The sequence below is a fragment of the Sturnira hondurensis genome, unplaced genomic scaffold (genome assembly GCF_014824575.4).
Source record: "Sturnira hondurensis isolate 20B ecotype Veracruz unplaced genomic scaffold, ASM1482457v3 Scaffold0007406, whole genome shotgun sequence".
Classification (NCBI taxonomy): domain Eukaryota; kingdom Metazoa; phylum Chordata; class Mammalia; order Chiroptera; family Phyllostomidae; genus Sturnira; species Sturnira hondurensis.
Window position 1 is genome coordinate 3,791,042 of NW_028080037.1, and position 16,943 is coordinate 3,807,984.

At 55.6% G+C, this 16,943-nt stretch overlaps 1 protein-coding gene across 3 annotated transcripts; it reads left to right on the forward strand.

Annotated features, from left to right (window-relative positions):
- The first annotated feature begins 6,884 nt into the window (after positions 1-6,884).
- On the forward strand, positions 6,885-16,236 carry HPD (4-hydroxyphenylpyruvate dioxygenase). Of its 3 annotated transcripts, none has more exons than XM_037052017.1 (14): positions 6,970-7,043; positions 7,144-7,170; positions 7,589-7,651; positions 7,981-8,085; positions 8,663-8,705; positions 8,893-8,975; positions 9,880-9,969; positions 11,174-11,277; positions 11,692-11,769; positions 12,235-12,397; positions 12,496-12,567; positions 14,006-14,128; positions 15,705-15,821; positions 15,927-16,236. In XM_037052017.1, exons 1-14 carry the CDS (start codon positions 7,041-7,043, stop codon positions 16,035-16,037), a joined length of 1,182 nt encoding a protein of 393 aa, XP_036907912.1. In that variant the 5' UTR covers positions 6,970-7,040; the 3' UTR covers positions 16,038-16,236. The 3 variants fall into 3 exon arrangements, with proteins under 3 accessions (XP_036907914.1, XP_036907912.1, XP_036907913.1); XM_037052018.1 differs by having other exon boundaries at positions 7,034-7,043; positions 8,001-8,085; XM_037052019.1 differs by lacking the exons at positions 6,970-7,043; positions 7,144-7,170 and adding an exon at positions 6,885-6,948.
- Positions 16,237-16,943: the final 707 nt, after the last annotated feature.

Sequence of the window (16,943 nt, forward strand, 5' to 3'; positions counted from 1 at the left end):
ACTTCTTCCACATCAGCAAAATGTTTCCCTTTGAGGACTTTTTTTTAAATCTGGGGAAACAAAAAATAACGTCATTCAGGGCTAGATCGGGTGAGTAGGGAGTGTGGGGCACAGGAGTCATGACGCTTTTGGTCAAAAACTGCTGACCCCTCAGTGGGTGGGGGCAGGTGCGCTCACGAATCGCCCATGATGAAATGGGAAAAAATGTGCTGAAAGAGTCTTCAAAAAAATTCACTGAAGCCAAACGCAGCCTCTCAGAACAACGCCAGCTGATGCACTGATACGGATGGGTTCCTAGAACACGCACCCAGCCGGGGAAGACTAAACTATAAGGGGCTTTCCCTCCAGAAGATAATTCCGGGGGTTTTGGGTCCCCCTCCGTGTGTGCTTGTATGTGGTCTCATGAGAATGGAGAAAGTTAGGGTCGTGAGTATGAGACTGTTAATATTTTGTGCCTGGGCAGTGTGGGGCAGAGGAGAAAGCAACAGAAAATATAGGACATTTATTAATACGAATGCAGAGTAATTAACAAAGAACATCTATGTCAAAGAGCAGGAAGCCAGCCGTACATTCGAGTGAGACAGGTCGTCACAGATGTTGTTTCTAATTGTTTGGTTAAAATAATTATGATACAACCTTTCATGAAACGCACACATGAAAACAATGAATACGGGTGTTTCTTGCCATGAAAAGCGGTGACAAAGCATACATTAAAAAATGTTACAGTATCACACCTATACATGTTTGTATGTTTTTAGAAGGTGGTCTGGCTGAGTATGAACAAAATGTCTATGGCAGCTGCCTGATGAGGCAGAATTACAGGTGGGTTTGTTTTCTGTATTTTCGCCCTCCCCCTTTTATTTATTTACCTTTTTAAAGATTTAGCGAGACAGAGAGGGAGAGAAACATCGTTGTGCCAGTGAAACATCAGTCGGTCGCCTCCCGCATGCCCCACCCTGGGACCTGGCCCACAACCCGGCACGGGCCCTGACCAGGAATCAAACCAGCGACCTTTCAGTTCATAGGCTGGCACTCCATCCACTGAGCCACACCAGCCAGGGCTTTTTATTTATTTTTATTTTTTACTTTTTACTTTTTTTTAAGGAGAGAAACATCAACGTGTGGTCGCCTCTCACACGCCCCCTACCAGGGACTTGGCCTGCAATCCAGGCATGTGCCCTGACTGGGAATCAAACCGGCAACCCCTTGGTTCTCAGGCCTGAGCTCAATCCACCGAGCCACACCAGCCAGGGCTATTTTTTACTTTTAATGATGTGTATTTTCCCTTTTCCCCCCTAACTTAACTTTTATTAATTCTGTTACAAAGAATAAAATAAAACACCTATCAGCCGATTAAACAGAAAACTCAGAGCTATATACATTTTGCACTTTCTCATGCACATCAATCTTTAGTCGATATGCCATTTCTCAATTTTTAAAAATACACTGAATTATGGAGAACATTTTAGACCCAATGCAGCTTTTAAAAATATTTTTTTTTATTTTCAGAGAGAGGGGAAGGGAAAGAGAGAGGGAGAGAAATATCAATGTAGGGTTGCCTCTCGTGTGTTCCCTGCTGGGAGCTGGCCTGCAACCCAGGCATGTGCCCTGACTGGGAATCGAACCGCGATTGTCTGGTTCGCAGGCCCGCGCTCAATCCACTGAACTATGCCAGCCAGGGCCCAATGCAGCTTTTTAAAACAGAGATTTATGCAACATAAAATTAACTGTTTTTTAAGTGAGCAGTCAGTGGTATTTAGTATATTTAAAGTTGTGTGACCACTGTCTCTGACCAGCCCCAGGACATTTTCACACCCAAAAGGAAACCCTGGGCCCATCAGCAGTCTCTCCCCTTCCTCCCTCCCCGGGCCCCTGGCCACCCCCAATCCATCTTCTGTCTCTGACGACTTGCCTACCCTGCGCAGGTTCACACAAATAGAATTTAAAACAACCCTATTTTTCAGTCGATGGATTGCACATAAAAATTCCAATTTCCTGCTTCTTCTAATCTGACCCAACAGGGTCCCCAGACCCACAGGCCACAGCTGGCTGAAGGGAAGCGGCCGTCGCCCGTGTGGACAAGGCATGGCTTGGAACCCCACGGCCCCAGCCCGCTCGCTCTCTTCTGCATCAGTCTCTCGGCTCCTGCAGCATCTGGGGGGGCACCTTCCAAGGCAAGTCCCCGGGTGGTGGCCTCTCAGACTCTTCCCATTTGTTCAAGTCCTGAGGGTGTCCAGGGGCAGTGAGACACACCAGAGAATGTGAGACACCTGGAATAAAGGGGGACTGCGCCACCACTTACTAGCATGGACCACGCAGCTTCTCGGAGCCTGCTCCCCGGGCTGCAAAATAGGCACCGTAGGTACCATAGGCACCATCGCAATGATCATCCCCACCTCCTGGGGTCGTGTGAAATGCAGTGTTGGACGCAGTCGCCCCCATCCCCGCGGACCACAGACACTCTGTCACTACAGCTCTCCCCGATGTTCAGAAGTGGGACAGGGAGGATCAGAGAGGCAGAGAGGTTCAGCAATATGTCGAAGGCAACTCAGCACATCAGACGCCAGAGCTACTTCCCCCATTGCCCTGTGAAGAATGAAAGTCAGGGCTCCAGGGTAAAGGGTGGCAGCTGTTTGAAAGCTTGGGGAGTTTAAATGGTGAGGACACAGGTTCATCCCAGAAGCGATCAATGATCCACCTTGAGTAACTTCATCCTTGGCTTGTGCAAGTGACAAAGGTAGTCACGTGACAGCAGTTTGGCCTGAGAGGAAAGGGACGAACCCCTTAGATGTGCCCTGGGCCTTGTGTCACAGCAGCTGCTCCGCCTCCACGGCCACCCCTCTGTCCTCTGCCCCACCCCCAGTTGCTGAATTGGTTCTCCTGAAGTGCAGGCTGAGACAGAGCTCGGTGTACGAGATGTTTTCAGGGACCCACATCAGTGAAAGGAAGCCAGGGAGAAGCAGCCTTCACGGTGGGCCTGGGCCAACCCCACCGGGGGGGTCTGGAGGCAAAACCCCCACTCAGGTTGTCCCCCTTGGGCTGAGGTGGCCGGGCCGGTCTCCCCTGCTGAGCTCAGTCCCCAGGGGTGGGCCGCCCTGAGCCAAAGTGGCCTCAGGCAAAACCGCCGCAGCTGCCCAGGTCCTGGTGGAGCCCACAGCCAGCGCCCCTCCGGCACCTGGGCAGCAAGTCCCTCCGGGAAGGAGCACGTCTCCCACCCACACAGCACTGCGATGTCTACAGAGAATTTACAATAAGGAAAGCTGTCAACCTCGTGTTACCATTTGGTGCCAGCAGACCTAAACAATGTCAAGGCCAGGTGCTGAACAGACAATTGCCACTGCTCCCCACCGTGGTGCCTGGTAGTAAGTGCTCACAGACGCCATCGTTGCTGCCACTATTATGATCGTTGTTATTTTAGCCTCACCCAAGGCCATTTTTTATTGCTTTTAGAGAAAGAGGAAGAGGGAGAGAGAGACAAGCAGGCAGACAGATAGGCAGACACCAGTGTGAGAGAGAAACAGCAATTGGTTGCCTTCTTGTGTGCACCCGGGGGGATGGAACCTGCAACCCTCGGTCTACAGGCTCCAACCAACTGAGCCACACAGACCAGGGGATCCTCCTCATCATCGTCGTCATTATTCTCCTCTTTCTGTGACTCAGGATCAGTGGTGGTAAATACCAGGAACTCATCTTCAACAGACTCAGCAAACAGGAGGGCGTAGGGCAGCTCACCCAGAAGCACGCCTGGAACATGGCGCTCACACATCAGGGCCCTGCCTGTCTCCTCTCCTCGTGCTTTCTCCGTGCGGGCCTCCCGCACAGGCACGTGTTCCCTCCAAGGGGGCAAACGAGGCCAGCGCAACGCCCCTCGGTCAGCTTAGCAAATCCCGAGCTCAGAGAGAGACTCTCCTCCCGCGATGTCCCAGGGCAAACCGTTCCCGACCACTCTGGTCAGGCGCCCAGGCTGGAATCCATCCCTGGGATTGTCGTTGGCCAGTCCTGGCTCACGTTTCCCAACCTCGGGGACAGGGAAGGGGCAGGGAGGCTCTCCAGACGGAGTTGCTGTTGTCAGACGGGGTAGGAATTGATGCTGGAGATGCAGAAACAATAAGGATGCCCCTGGGGCCACCCCCCCCCCCCGCCAGACAAGCACAGCGACCCAGGGTGCCCGCTTGCATGGTCTGGGGCTCTGAGACTCGGAGAGGGCCTGGGAGTGGCCCGGGATCAGGCTCCAGAGCCCAGGGGTCCCACATCCCCTGCCATCGGCTCCCTGGCCTCTCAGGCTGTGACCAATGCCTGTGGATACAGCTGCCTGTCACTCTGAAGCTCAGGCACCTGGCCCCTGGGCCCCAAGAGATAAAGTTCCGCTTCATCCAGCCTGCCCAGCCCCGATAACAGCCCGCACACAGACCGGCCCTCACAGCTTCAGGTCCCCAACTAGTGTCTCGGCCCTCGGCCCTCGGTGGCAGGGCTGTGGGGCCTGGCAGGGGACAGGGAAGTCCTACGCACACGGCTTGTGCCTCTGAACCCTCACTAGTTCTGTCTGGGGTCTGTAGTTACAGATTCTAGGAAGCAGAGCCCAGGGCTCTCTGTCTGACTGTGTTCAGGTCCAATTTTCAGATGTAAGTAAAGCCTCCTGGTTTATTTACGATCCCCAGATGCAATAACGAGTCACAAATAGGCCCCTGGGCTCCGCTAGTCAACCACAGCCGCTACGGACAGGTGGGTCCCTGCTCAGCTCTCTTCCCCGTGTTGACCTGGATCGGACAAGCTTTTCAAGTCAAGTCCTGATGACGTTGCAGCTCTGCTATAAAACCCTCAATAGCTCCCCATTGCCTTGAAGCTACAACCCACACCCCCAGCCTGACCCTTGAGACCCTCCAGGGAGCTCGGAATCGCTGTGCCGGGGGTTTCCAAGCTGCCTCCCAGGTTTGATGGTGCACTGGGAAGACTCATAGGAGCGAGCAGACAGCCCCACTCACGGCTGAGATGCATTACAGCAAAAAACAAACACAAAAAACACAGCACAGTCGGCCCAGGGGACAGGGGCATGGGGGTCGCTCAGGGGAAACCAGGGGCAAGCTGCCAGGGTCTTCCCCAAGTCAGGGTGCAAAGACACTCTTAATTCCTCCAGCAAGGGGCTATGAACTGCTCTCTACCAGGGACTCACGCCTGAGCCTAAGGCTTTGGGGTTTTTATTGGATGCTGGGCACACAGGTACCCGCTCCAGAGCATGTATGAAAACCTCAGGATCCCAGAAGGGGAGCTGGTGCTCAGCATAATGCACGTAGCTGTGGACCCCGTGAGCCACAGACCTCCAGTCATGCCAGGCCCTCGGTGCCCTCTCCTTCAGTGGAACCTCCTGGCCTGTGAGCTCCTTCGGCTCTGGATTTCTCAGTGGGAAACCTGGACCCAGGGGCATGCCGTGGGCACTGAGGACAGGCTGGTGGGAGGGGGAGGGGCGGACAGATTAAGGAGGAGGAGCCTCCTTGCCAGCCTCCAGATCTGCCCAAAAAACAGGAAAGGAGGAGGTGCTTGGCCTTGTGGGGTGGCTTCCAGCTTCAGAAGCACAGAGGCTGGACTTTGGGTCTCTGTCCCCAGCAGGCCCCCACCTTCAGGGTAGTGGCCCCAGGCAATCTGTTGCTATTTGTCCGTTTTTCTTTTCCTCTGGAAAAGCAGGATGCTGGGCTCTATGGTCCCTGAGGTCATTACTAGCCACAAAGATCTGTTTTTCTGTATTTTTTCTAATGGGCCGATGTGGGCCCTGGCCCGGTGCCTCAGTTGGCTGGAGTGCCGTTTTATACACCAAAAAGGTGTGTTCAATTCCCAGTTCAGGCACATACCTAGGTTGTGGGTTCAATCCCCAGTCAGGGCACGTACAAGGGCCAACTGATCGATGTTTCTCTCTCACATTGATGTTCTCTCTCTCTCTCTCTCCCCCCGACCTTCCTCTCTCTCTAAAATCAATAAATGTAGCCTTTGGTGAGGATTGAAAAAAAAAGGCTGATGCGAGACACTGTGAGAACCAAAATGCAAGAGGATAGAAGGTCGAAGCCAAGTCAGGGACCCAAATGGTCAATGTCACAGCTGCTAAGCATTTCCAGGCAACAAGGACATTTAACAAAGTCAGTTCCCTGCGAAGAGGGCTCAGCCACAGAGCCTTCGGGGACTAAGGCTAATCTGGAGCCCTCCGTAAATGCCATGGCTGGCTGGCAGTCACTGCTCCATCTTCCAGGACAGGGGGACCTGAAGACTCCCTGGCGGGGTGCTGGGGAGAGCCCTGGCCTTCCTGTTTCCAGAGCCACCAACGCCACCCACTCACCTCCCTGGAGACACTGAGAACCTGGGCCCTGAATCCCAAAGAAACATCATGAACCCTAACCGACACCGATAGAGACCCTACTTGCAGCAGGTCAACTGCAAAGACTTGGGCATTATCTCATGGAATCCCCACCACACTGTTATCGCTCTCGTCGGACAGATGGGGAGACCGAGGCCCAGGGGCTTTGGTGACTTGCCCCAGTCATGTGGGAGGGGGCAGCCCCAGGACCCCAAGCCCACACCTGTGCCTCTCACCACTATGGAATGCCAAGAAACGAAACCCTTTTACCCTAATACAAACCACACACTCGCCATGGAAACAGGGCCTCCAGACCAGCCCCCAGTGCCCTCTCAAATTCTCCCTGGATACAAATTCTGAGGGCACCACTGCACTCAACCTGGCCTTGACTCCTGAGCCTTGGGTTCTGCGGGGCAGAGCTCAGAGTCCAAGCCCAGGGTCCTAGGAACAATGAGCCCCTTGGCTTCCTGCCCTGGCCCCTGGGTAGGCCACTCCCTTTCTCTACGCCCGACTGCCTGGCCCTGTCCCCCTGGGCCGGACCAGAGGTTTCCAGGAACTTCCAGGGATGGTGCCAGCACCCACCCCCAGGACAGCCACAGAGGCCAGAGGTGAGCCCCACTGGGTGTTAAATACCTTTGCCCAGGGCTCCTCCAGCCTCTTGTCCCATTGTCTTTCGAGGGAAGCCAGACCCAGATCCGTCATGGTAAGTGCCTGCCTAAGGCCATGGCAGCCTCGCTGGGGTAGCTTCCAGAAACACCTGTGGCCGAGCGTCCAAACCTTACCGTCCTGTTCTTTCTCCTTAGACGTCTTACAGCAACAAGGGACCGAAGGTAAGCAGGAGGGGACAGGTGGGTTCGGGGCCCCAGGACACGAGGATGTCCGCAAACATCAGAAGAGGAATGGGTACAGGGGGGTTGTGACGTCCAGCATGTGTGCTCGAGGTCATCTCTGCCCACCCCCGCTTCCCCCACACTGAGCTGCCCTCCCTAGGAACTTTACCTCAAGTTCCTGCCAACCTCTTCATTCTGTCTGGAAGTTCTTTCTAAGATCCAACTGAAATCCATGTTGCTGTATCAACAGGCTATATCCTTCTGGGAAACCTGAGCAGGCCTCCCAAGCCTGGTCTCCCAGGAGCTCAAATGCTCCATGAGAAACCTGTTTTGCGGCTTGGCGACCGGGGCGGGGGTCAGGGAACAAGGTTAGTGACCGCAGGCAGGGACTCAGCCTCGGCCCCTCTCTCCTTCTCAGCCCGAGAGAGGCCGATTCGTCCACTTCCACTCCGTGACCTTCTGGGTGGGCAATGCCAAGCAGGTGAGGCAGGGGCGAGGTGTTGGGGTGGGCAGAGGCTGGGCGAGAGGGCCTCTGGACGAGTCTGTGATTGGCCCCTGGGAGGAGAGGGTCAGGGCCAGTGCTGGCACGTCAGCGGAAGGACACACACTCTGGGCCCTGTGTACACAGTCGGGGCAGACCCGGGCAGGAATCTCACGGGAGGTCCGGAGGGGTCAGAGAGCGGCCCTTCTTCCGGCAGGGGCCCTGCCCTGGAATGAGGGGGCAGACGAGATGGGGGGCAGCTCTCCGTGGGGGCCCCAGGCTGGCACCTCAGCCCTCATGAACCCAACGCGCTTGCCCCTCTGACCCAGGCGGCATCCTTCTACTGCACCAGGATGGGCTTCGAGCCGCTGGCCTACAGGGGCCTGGAGACGGGTTCCAGGGAGGTGGTCAGCCACGTGGTGAAGCAAGGGCAGGTGAGTCCCCCGGCTGGGACCGCCACTCATCCACGAGGCCTGTCCCTCTCCTCCTGCGGGTCTCTGAGATCCAGGAGACTCTCGTGCCTTTGGCTGAAACCCAGAGACCAGGAGGACCCTTGTCCAGGCAGACCCAGGCCTCTTCCAGGGAGCCTGGCACGGCCAGCAGCTTGCCGGTGGGGTGTGGCACCCACCGGCCCCTCCGCCAGGCATCTTTGTGTCAGGCACAATGGGGGCCTTCTTAGTTTCGTCTCCTCCTCCAACGCTGGCCTTACACGTGTCGGGGAAAAGTGGGCAGAGGCCCCAGGGTCGGAGCCGGAAACCTGAGCAGTGCCCTGGCCCCGGAGCTGTCCCGCAGGAGGCCTGACTCAGGACCCTGGGGCACAGGAGAAGCCCCCAGGCCCTCAGGACCAGGCGGGACACTGAGGCACAGCAGAGACTGCAACCCAGGGCCAGGGAACCTGCATGCCTGGAAGGCTAATCTGGCCCTGGAGTGGCAGGGAGAAGAGGGCGGGGTGCACTGCCTGCACTCATGGGGGCCACAGCTCACTGTCCCCCCTTCTTCTCTGGGTCTTAGATTGTGTTTGTTTTCTCCTCTGCTCTCAACCCCTGGAACAAAGGTGAGGGGACCCCAGAGGGGTTGGATGTGCCAGGGGGTGGAGACCTGGTATTGCGGGCGAGGTCAGGGACACGGGCATTAGGGCTCCCGGAAGGGCCGCAGCCCTGAAGGAGATGGAGCCCAGCAGCCGGGGAGCACAGGTGAGGGTCTGTGACTCCAGTGCCACCCCCACCTCCTGCCGGCCACAGAGATGGGCGACCACCTGGTGAAACACGGGGACGGAGTGAAGGACGTCGCATTTGAAGTGGAAGACTGCGACTACATCGTGCAGGTGAGCCGGCACCTGGGCTGCCGAGGGGAAGAAGCAAGAAGGCCCAGCCTGCCCTCTGTCCGCATGGAGTCCCTGTTCTGTCAGGGCTGCAGGACACTGCCGTGCTGAGCGACACACGCCTGAAGTCCCGAGACACCCGGCCTGACTGTGTGTCCTCTCTCTGAGCCTCAGTTTTCACAACCACAACATGGGCCTAACCCCAGCACCCAGCCCACGGGGCTCTCACAGCAAGGCAATGAGATTGTAACGGCTGCTTGTTGAGCAGAACGCTGAACCAAACACTGAGGCTCAGAGCTCAGATTCCAGAGGCAGGCTGCCTGGGCCTGAATCCCATTAGCTGTGCGACCCTGGGCAAGTGACTTAACTTCTCTGTGCCTCAATGTCCTCACCTGCAAAGTGAAGACAATAATAACAGCACCTTCCACAGAACGCTGCTGTGAGGATTAGAGTTTAACACCCACAGCAGTGCCTCACATGTGATAGGAACAGACATGCCCTAAGTAAGGCTTACTATGTGCATGCATGAATTATGCATGTAAGGCACTTAACAGAGGGTCTGACACATAGTGAGTGCTCAATTAATGAGCTCATATTCTTATCGAACCGCCCTTTATACCGATGGGAAAACTGGGGACTGGAGAGGAAAAAGGGCCACAGAGTGAGGAGAGGCAGGACAGACCCCCCACCCCTACCTGGTTTGTCGCCCACAGCCTCAACTCTGGACCTGAGCCTCAGTTTCCCAATCTGCCAATGGGCACTAGGCATGAGTATCAGGGGCAACTGCAGAAGCTGGCCAGGGGTTCCTGCCTGGGGCTGGAGCACGCAGGGGCGATCCACCGGGAGCAGTGCGCCGGGGCTCCGGGAAGGTCCAGACTTGACTGCCCCCCTCCCCATTCTCCTGCAGAAAGCCCAGGAACGAGGTGCCAAAATCATCCGAGAGCCCTGGGTGGAGCAAGATAAATTTGGGAAGGTGAAGTTTGCTGTGCTGCAGACGGTGAGTCAACTTCGGTGCCTCCCCCCACCCGCAGCATTAGTGCCCACGAAGATGCCGGGATTCCCCCACCCCCTGAACTCCTTATGTCATGCCACCCTCGTTCTTTTTTAAAAATATTTTATTTTTTTAAGATTATTTATTTATTTTTAGAGAGCGGGGAAGGGAGGGAGAAAGGGAGAGAAACGTCAGTGTGTGGTTGCCTCTCACATGGCCTCCACTAGGGACCCGGCCTGCAACCCAGGCATGTGCCCTGACTGGGAATCGAACCACAGACCCTTTGGTTCGCAGCCCATGCTCAATCCACTGAGCTACACCAGCCAGGGCCACCCTTGTTCTTCAAAGCACAGACTGCCCCCTCCAGGCCGATTGTCTGTGATGCCTGGCCAGCGTACACAGGCCAATGAGGGTTACCTGCCACCCTTCTGGGGTCTCCTTTCCTCCTCAGTGGGGGTCACATCATGGGGATGTAAGCTCCGGGCAGGGACTTGGAAGAAAGCAGAGGGACTGGACACGGGGCGCCGTGCTCCACCCTGCACTCGCTGAGTAACTTTGGGCAAATCACTTCACCTCTCTGACCATGTTGAAACGAATGAGGACTGGACCCCCTTGTCCGATCTGAGACGGTGCCCCACCTAACCTTTCTGCGCCTCAGTTTCCCCAGCTGCAACCCTTCCAAGGGTTTTTGGAAGGTCAAATAAGATCACTCGTGCACTTAGCTCCTAGCACGATGGTGCCTGGATATTGCAGACACGCCAATGGAGATCACCGACTGGGTTTAGCACCTGTGCTGTCCTCATACAGAGACAGCCACGGGCCCGATCTTCTCAAGATTAAATACAACCTAAAAGTGGTTAAGACTAAAAGTGTATCTGATGCAACATCCTCGTTGTTCTCCATTAGGTCTGCATATTTTTATTGCACCAGGCACTGACCTAGGTGTGGGGGACACAGCAGGGAGCCAGAAAGTGTCCTCGCCCTCTTAGAACCTCGGGTTCTGGGGGGCAGAGAGACTGCCAGAGAAATTCCCAAATGACAGGCTGCAGCTCATTTCCAAAGTGGGGGCGGGTGACTTGCCTGCAGTGGGACAGCGAGTGGGAGTCGGTCCAGGGCAGAAGCCCAGGGCTGCGTGGGTGCCGTGAGATGCAGCCTAGCCTCAGAGGGGACGTGAGCTCAGGGGCCCAGCCAGGCTGTTTTCCGCCCGTAGTATGGTGACACCACGCACACCCTGGTGGAGAAGATGAGCTACACTGGCTGCTTCCTGCCTGGGTTCAAGGGCTTGGACTCCAAGGACGCCCTGCTCTCCAAGCTGTGAGTGCTGCTCAGAGCAGGGCAGGGGTAGAGAGCGAGGCTTCTCTGCTCCAGGCTCCTCTGCAGGGGTGAAGCGTTGCGAACCTGCTGGGGTGCCCCTCAGGGTCCCCAAGGGTGGCTTGGAGACTCAGCCTAGAGGCTAAGAATACAGGCTCTGGAAGCGGGCTGCCTGGGTTCAAATCCCAGCTCCGTCACTTCAGAGTCCGTTAACCTTGGCAAGCAACTTTATTTCTCTACCCCTCAGTGTCTCCATCTGCAAAATGGGGCGAGTAAGGGGGTGTGAATGGACACAAATAAAATGCCTATTGTAGGTGCTACGTCATAGTGAGTTATTACTATTACTGAGGGGCCAGTGGGAAGAAGGGTAGATTTGGGGAGTGACCCTCTCACTCCTTAACCGAGCCTCTGTCCCAGGCCCCACTGCTGCCTCGAGGTCATTGACCACATCGTGGGCAACCAGCCTGATCAGGAGATGCAGTCTGCCTCTGAATGGTGAGCCCCTGGCCCATGCTGGGACCTGCTTGTCTCAGGACCCCAGAGTGGGAAGCAGCACGCTGGGTGGTAGGAAGTGAGCCGGAGGCCCCCCGATCATCTTTCCCTGCATATCTGTCCCCATGGAGACCAGAGGATACAAGGCCCAAAGTGAGGAACCTGGGGGAATCGGCACAGGGTGGGTGTCACTGTCCAGGGAGGCTCAGAGACTGTCACCACCCCACCAGAGCCCTTGTGCACATTAGAAGCAAGTGCCCCTTCTCCAAGCACTTGCCCCTGCTGGAGCATGGCCTCACTGTGGGGTCCACCTGGAGGGAAACTGTCACAACGCAGGTACAAACCCATGACGTGCGTGATGGGAATGATGGTCCCTTTTGGAGCCTGCTCTGGGAACCCATTCCGGAAGGTGGAAGAGAGGCAGGGAGCCCGTCCCGGAGCCAACGCGCCCTTCCGGCTACCCCACAGGTACCTGAAAAACCTGCAGTTCCACCGCTTCTGGTCTGTGGATGACACGCAGGTGCACACGGAGTACAGCTCTCTGCGGTCCATCGTGGTGACCAATTACGAGGAGTCCATCAAGATGCCCATCAATGAGCCGGCACCGGGCAAGAAGAAGTCCCAGATCCAAGTGGGGCCGCCCTGGGGGGGAAGACAGCAGGGAAGGGGTTTGAGGGCTCTTGTGGGGACGGGGCCGATGACAGGGGTTTCCTTGTCGCCCTCCGCCAGGAATATGTGGACTTTAATGGGGGCGCTGGGGTGCAGCACATCGCTCTCAAGACCCAAGATATCATCTCGGCGGTGAGAAGCCCATTCCTGGCGGCTAAATGCTCCCCACACTCAGCTCCAGAGCCAATCTCTACACAACAGTGTGGAAGCTGCAGAGCAGCCTGGGCCCCCCCGGGGGCTGATGGGGCCCCTGCTGGGTCCTGCCACCCAAGTTCAGGCACAGTCCCTCCCAGAGGGCTCAAGCTCTCCTCGAACAGCACTCTGGGCTTTAGAAACAGCAGGTGTCAGAGTCGACACGAAGCCCTGATTCTCTCCCCAGTTTCTGCCAGGGACGCCCTGATTCTCTCCCCAGTTTCTGCCAGGGACGTGCTGAGTCTCTCTGGGGAGTTTATCCCCCTCTCTGGGCTTCAGTTGCCTCACCTTGAAAATGAGGATATTAGGCCACAAGATGGATTAGGTCCTGGGAGCCAAATTAAACGGCCTGAGTCTGTGGCTCCAGCCCCTAGGGAGGCTGGGTCCTACCCATTCCTTAAATGGCAGTTTGGCAGAGTGGGCGAGAGCCTGGACTGTCCCATCAATCTGGCCCAACCAAAAATTCATTGCATGGCCCTAGCCGCTTCATTCATTCATTCGCTTACTCAGCAGATGGTTACAGAGCACTATGTGCCGGGGGCTGTTTTAGGGGCTCGGGAGCCACCAGCCAACAAGGCAACAGTTTCCACCCCCATGGAGGCAAAAGAGAGAGCAAGTGAAATAGATGTTAGATGGCAGGGAGTGTTTGGGAGGAAAATTAAGAGGGCCGTGGGGGCGGGGGCGGGGGCGGGACGGGCACTGCAGTTCAGGTAGGGTGGCCACAAAAGGCCCCGTAGAGAAGGACACATTGGCGAGTGCAGAGCCGGAAGGGGCAGGTTTGGAAAGGGAGAAGCATGTGGACACCTGGGGGAAAGCACGCCGGGCAGAAGGCACAGCCAAGGCGGAGGATGGCTGAAGGAGCAGCAAGATCACGTGGCTGGAACAGAATGAGCAAAACAGATGGGTATAGGAGACCAGGTTAGAACATCGGAGGGGGAGCCAATGGTGAGGACTTAGACTCTGAGGTGTGACACCGCCGGGGAGTAAGAAGAGGACTGACATGACTTGTAGTTTAATAAAGGCACTCTGGTTATGATGTGGAGAACAGATATTTAGTCTCTTAATGCCTCAGTGTCCCCAGCTATGGGGATAATGTCATCCAAATGCCTCCAAACACCACTGCCAGGACATAATGAGGCAATACCCAGGGCTGGAGACAGGCTCACGGGGAGCGTCCCATCACACGTTAGTGATGGCTGTTCTTCCATCAGGATCCACAAGACCCCGAGGGGGAAGGGGATGAGGTCACAGTGCACCCTGGCACTTTTCGGGGGCCAGAACAGGGGCTCTGCCTCCTCCTGGCCCAGCACCTCCACCTGGCTAAGGGTGCTGAGCATGGAGAGAGAAGGAGGCCGAACTTGACCTTGCCCTGAAACAGATTCGCCACTTGAGAGAGAGAGGCATGGAATTCCTGCATGTCCCATCCACGTACTACAAACAGCTGCGGGAGAAGCTCAAGTCGGCCAAGATCCGGGTGAAGGAGAACATGGACGTGCTGGAGGTGAGGCTTCAGTGGGCTCCTTAGCCAGCTGGCAGGGCCAGCCGAGTTCCATCTCACCTTGCAAATTTTGTCCAGACCTCTAACCTGCAGGACACACCTGGATCCAGAGGGAAACCAGGCCAGGGCCCGGCTGTCATGGGACTTTCATCCTAGTAGAGGGACAGATGACAAACAAATAAATAACACCAAGCCATCAAAGAGGGACAGGGTCATGGCCACCTAGGAAGTTAAAGTAGGCTATGACAGAGATCGACCTGGGACTACTTTACAGGAGGTAGCCAGGAGGGAAGGCTTCTCTGAGGAAGTGACATTTCCGTGAAATGCAGATAATGAGAGGGAGTTGGCTGTGTGAAAAGCTGGGGAAAGGGTAGTCCTGGCAGAGGGAACAGCAAGTGCAAATGTCCTGAGGCAGGAGCAAGCTTCAAGTGCCTGAAGAACAGAAAGGAGGCTAGAGGGGATGGGAGAGGGAGTGTGGCATAGGTCACAGAGGTAGGTGGGGGCTGATTCCTCGTGGAGGCTACTTAGGACTTTGGAGTTTGTTTTTCTGTGGCCAGAAACCACTGTGGGGCTTTTTTTTGGTTTGTTTTGTTTTTAATAGTTTTAATAATATATAAATCACATAACATAAAATCACTCTTAGAGCATAATTCGGTGGTTTTCAGCTACTCACTATGCTGTGCGGCCATGATCAAAATAAATTTCAGAGTGTCTTCATCACTCTAAAAAGAAGGGGTATGGCCTTAGCCATCACCTACCAGTCCCACCATTCCACCGTCCCCTCTGACCTAGGCAATACTGATCTCTTTTGTTTCTCGAAATTTGTCTTTTCTGAGCATGTCACACAAATAGTATCACACAATAGGTGGCCTTCAGTGTCTGGCATCTCTCTCTCAGTATCATGTTCTCAAGGTCCATCCACGTTGTAGCCGGTATCAGGGCTTCGTTCCTTTTCGTGGCTGAGTAATATTCCACTGAGTGAATAGACCACATTTTGCTTGCCTATTCATCAGTTGATGAATATCTGGGTCATTTCTATTTTTTAGCTGTTTCAATAACACTATGACAATTTCTGTACAAGTTTTTGTGCTGACATGTTTTGATTTTCTTGGGTAGCTACTTAGGAGTGGAATTGCTGGGTCATAAGGCAACTCTGTGTTTAACCTTTGAGGACCTGACAGAAGGTTTTCCACAGTGGCTGTACCATTTTCCCACCAGCAACCTAGGAGGGTCCCCATTTCCAGTGGATGGTTTTAAACAGGGAATGGCATGATCTGATTTCTGAAATACCCCACTATGTCTGTGGGGAAGATGGGTTGTAAAGAGGCGAGAGCAGAAGCAGGGAGACCTCAGTGGAGGCTACAAGGGTGGTCCAGACCAGCAGGGAGTGAGTCAGGGAGTGGTGATGGGGCAATTGGGGGATCTATTTTGAGGCGTCTGGAACTGCTGGCGAAAGGGGTCTTTTCTTGGCTTAGGGAATGCCAGAGCCCCTTCCTATGGACTTTCTAAGGATGCCAAGGTGCAAAATCAGAGGAGCATGTCAGCCTTCCCCCAACCCAGGCCCCTGTCCCCCACGCAGGAGCTGAACATTCTGGTGGACTACGATGATAAAGGCTACCTCCTGCAGATCTTCACCAAGCCCATGCAGGACCGGCCCACGCTCTTCCTGGAAATCATTCAGCGCCACAACCACCAGGTAGATGCCACCCATCCCCAGCAAGCCCAAGGGGGTCGGTCATGCAGGTTAGTTAGTCCGGTTGGCTTTCTGGGCTTGCAACTCACCTCCTCTCTACTGCTATAGGGTTTTGGAGCCGGCAACTTCAACGCACTGTTCGAGGCTATCGAGGAGGAGCAGGCCTTGCGGGGCAACCTCACTGACTTGGAGACGAACGGGGTGGTTCAGGGCAAGTAGGTCCCGCCCACTGGCCGCCGCACGGAAGACCACGCCCCCTAGTTCTGGAACCGCGCCCATCCACGGGCTCGAAGAGCCTTTCTTACTGGCCAGTCCCTTTAGGCCCCTCCCACTAGCCGGTCTTGGACCCAAGGTCCCGCCCACCTCCTGCTGCCGCCCCAGTCTGTGGTTCTCCGCAGTAAAGAGGACCGGGATCCCACGCGTTGTCTGGGTGTCTGTGCCGGGCAGGAGCAGTGACGCCGTTTGGCGGCCAGGGGGCGGTAGCGCCGCAGAGGCGTCTGCGTTAGGGGTTCGGAGCACGGTGACAGCCGAGGAGCAGAGTATGAGCGCTTGGTTCCTGGGACGGCGCCGGTCAGGGGAATTCTGGAACCAAGGGTTGTACAGAGGGCTTACACTCTAGCGGGGAAGACAGACTACGGTTTCGTGGAGTGGTGCATGCTATTAAGAAAATAAAGCGGGTGGTGAGATTGCTGAGGGTGGCACTAACTTTCACCGAGGGAAGGCTTCTCTGGGGAGGTGACATTTGGTAGCCGGCGTGGGAAAATCTGGAGAAAGAGCATCCCAGGACGAGGGAACAGCAAGAGTAAAAGCCCTAAGGTGTGACTGCTCTTGGCAGCAATCTGTCTGGTGGCCTTATGGGTCTCTAAAGATGAGCCATCCCCAGCTTTGCTGCCCTGAACGCAAACTTTTGGAAAAGAGAGGGGAGAGTGTTAGGTAAGGAGGTAAGGGTTTGGGGGGAAGCGTCCTTGCTTCGCACCAATGGGGCATGGTTTCTGGTCTGAGAGGTGGATCTGGTAGGAGGGATTTGAGCCCCCAGAACAGTGGTACAGCTCCGGCCCCCACAGCATTGCTAGCTCATACTCAAGTGTGAGTGAACCTTGCAAAAGAATGACACACTTGGGAGGG

Bases quoted from the DNA above. Each gene is read 5' to 3' on its own strand.
- HPD (XM_037052017.1), top strand. The intron at 11,278-11,691 runs GTGAGTGCTGCT...CCTCTGTCCCAG, and splicing joins GACGCCCTGCTCTCCAAGCT to GCCCCACTGCTGCCTCGAGG. The intron at 14,129-15,704 runs GTGAGGCTTCAG...TCCCCCACGCAG, and splicing joins AGAACATGGACGTGCTGGAG to GAGCTGAACATTCTGGTGGA.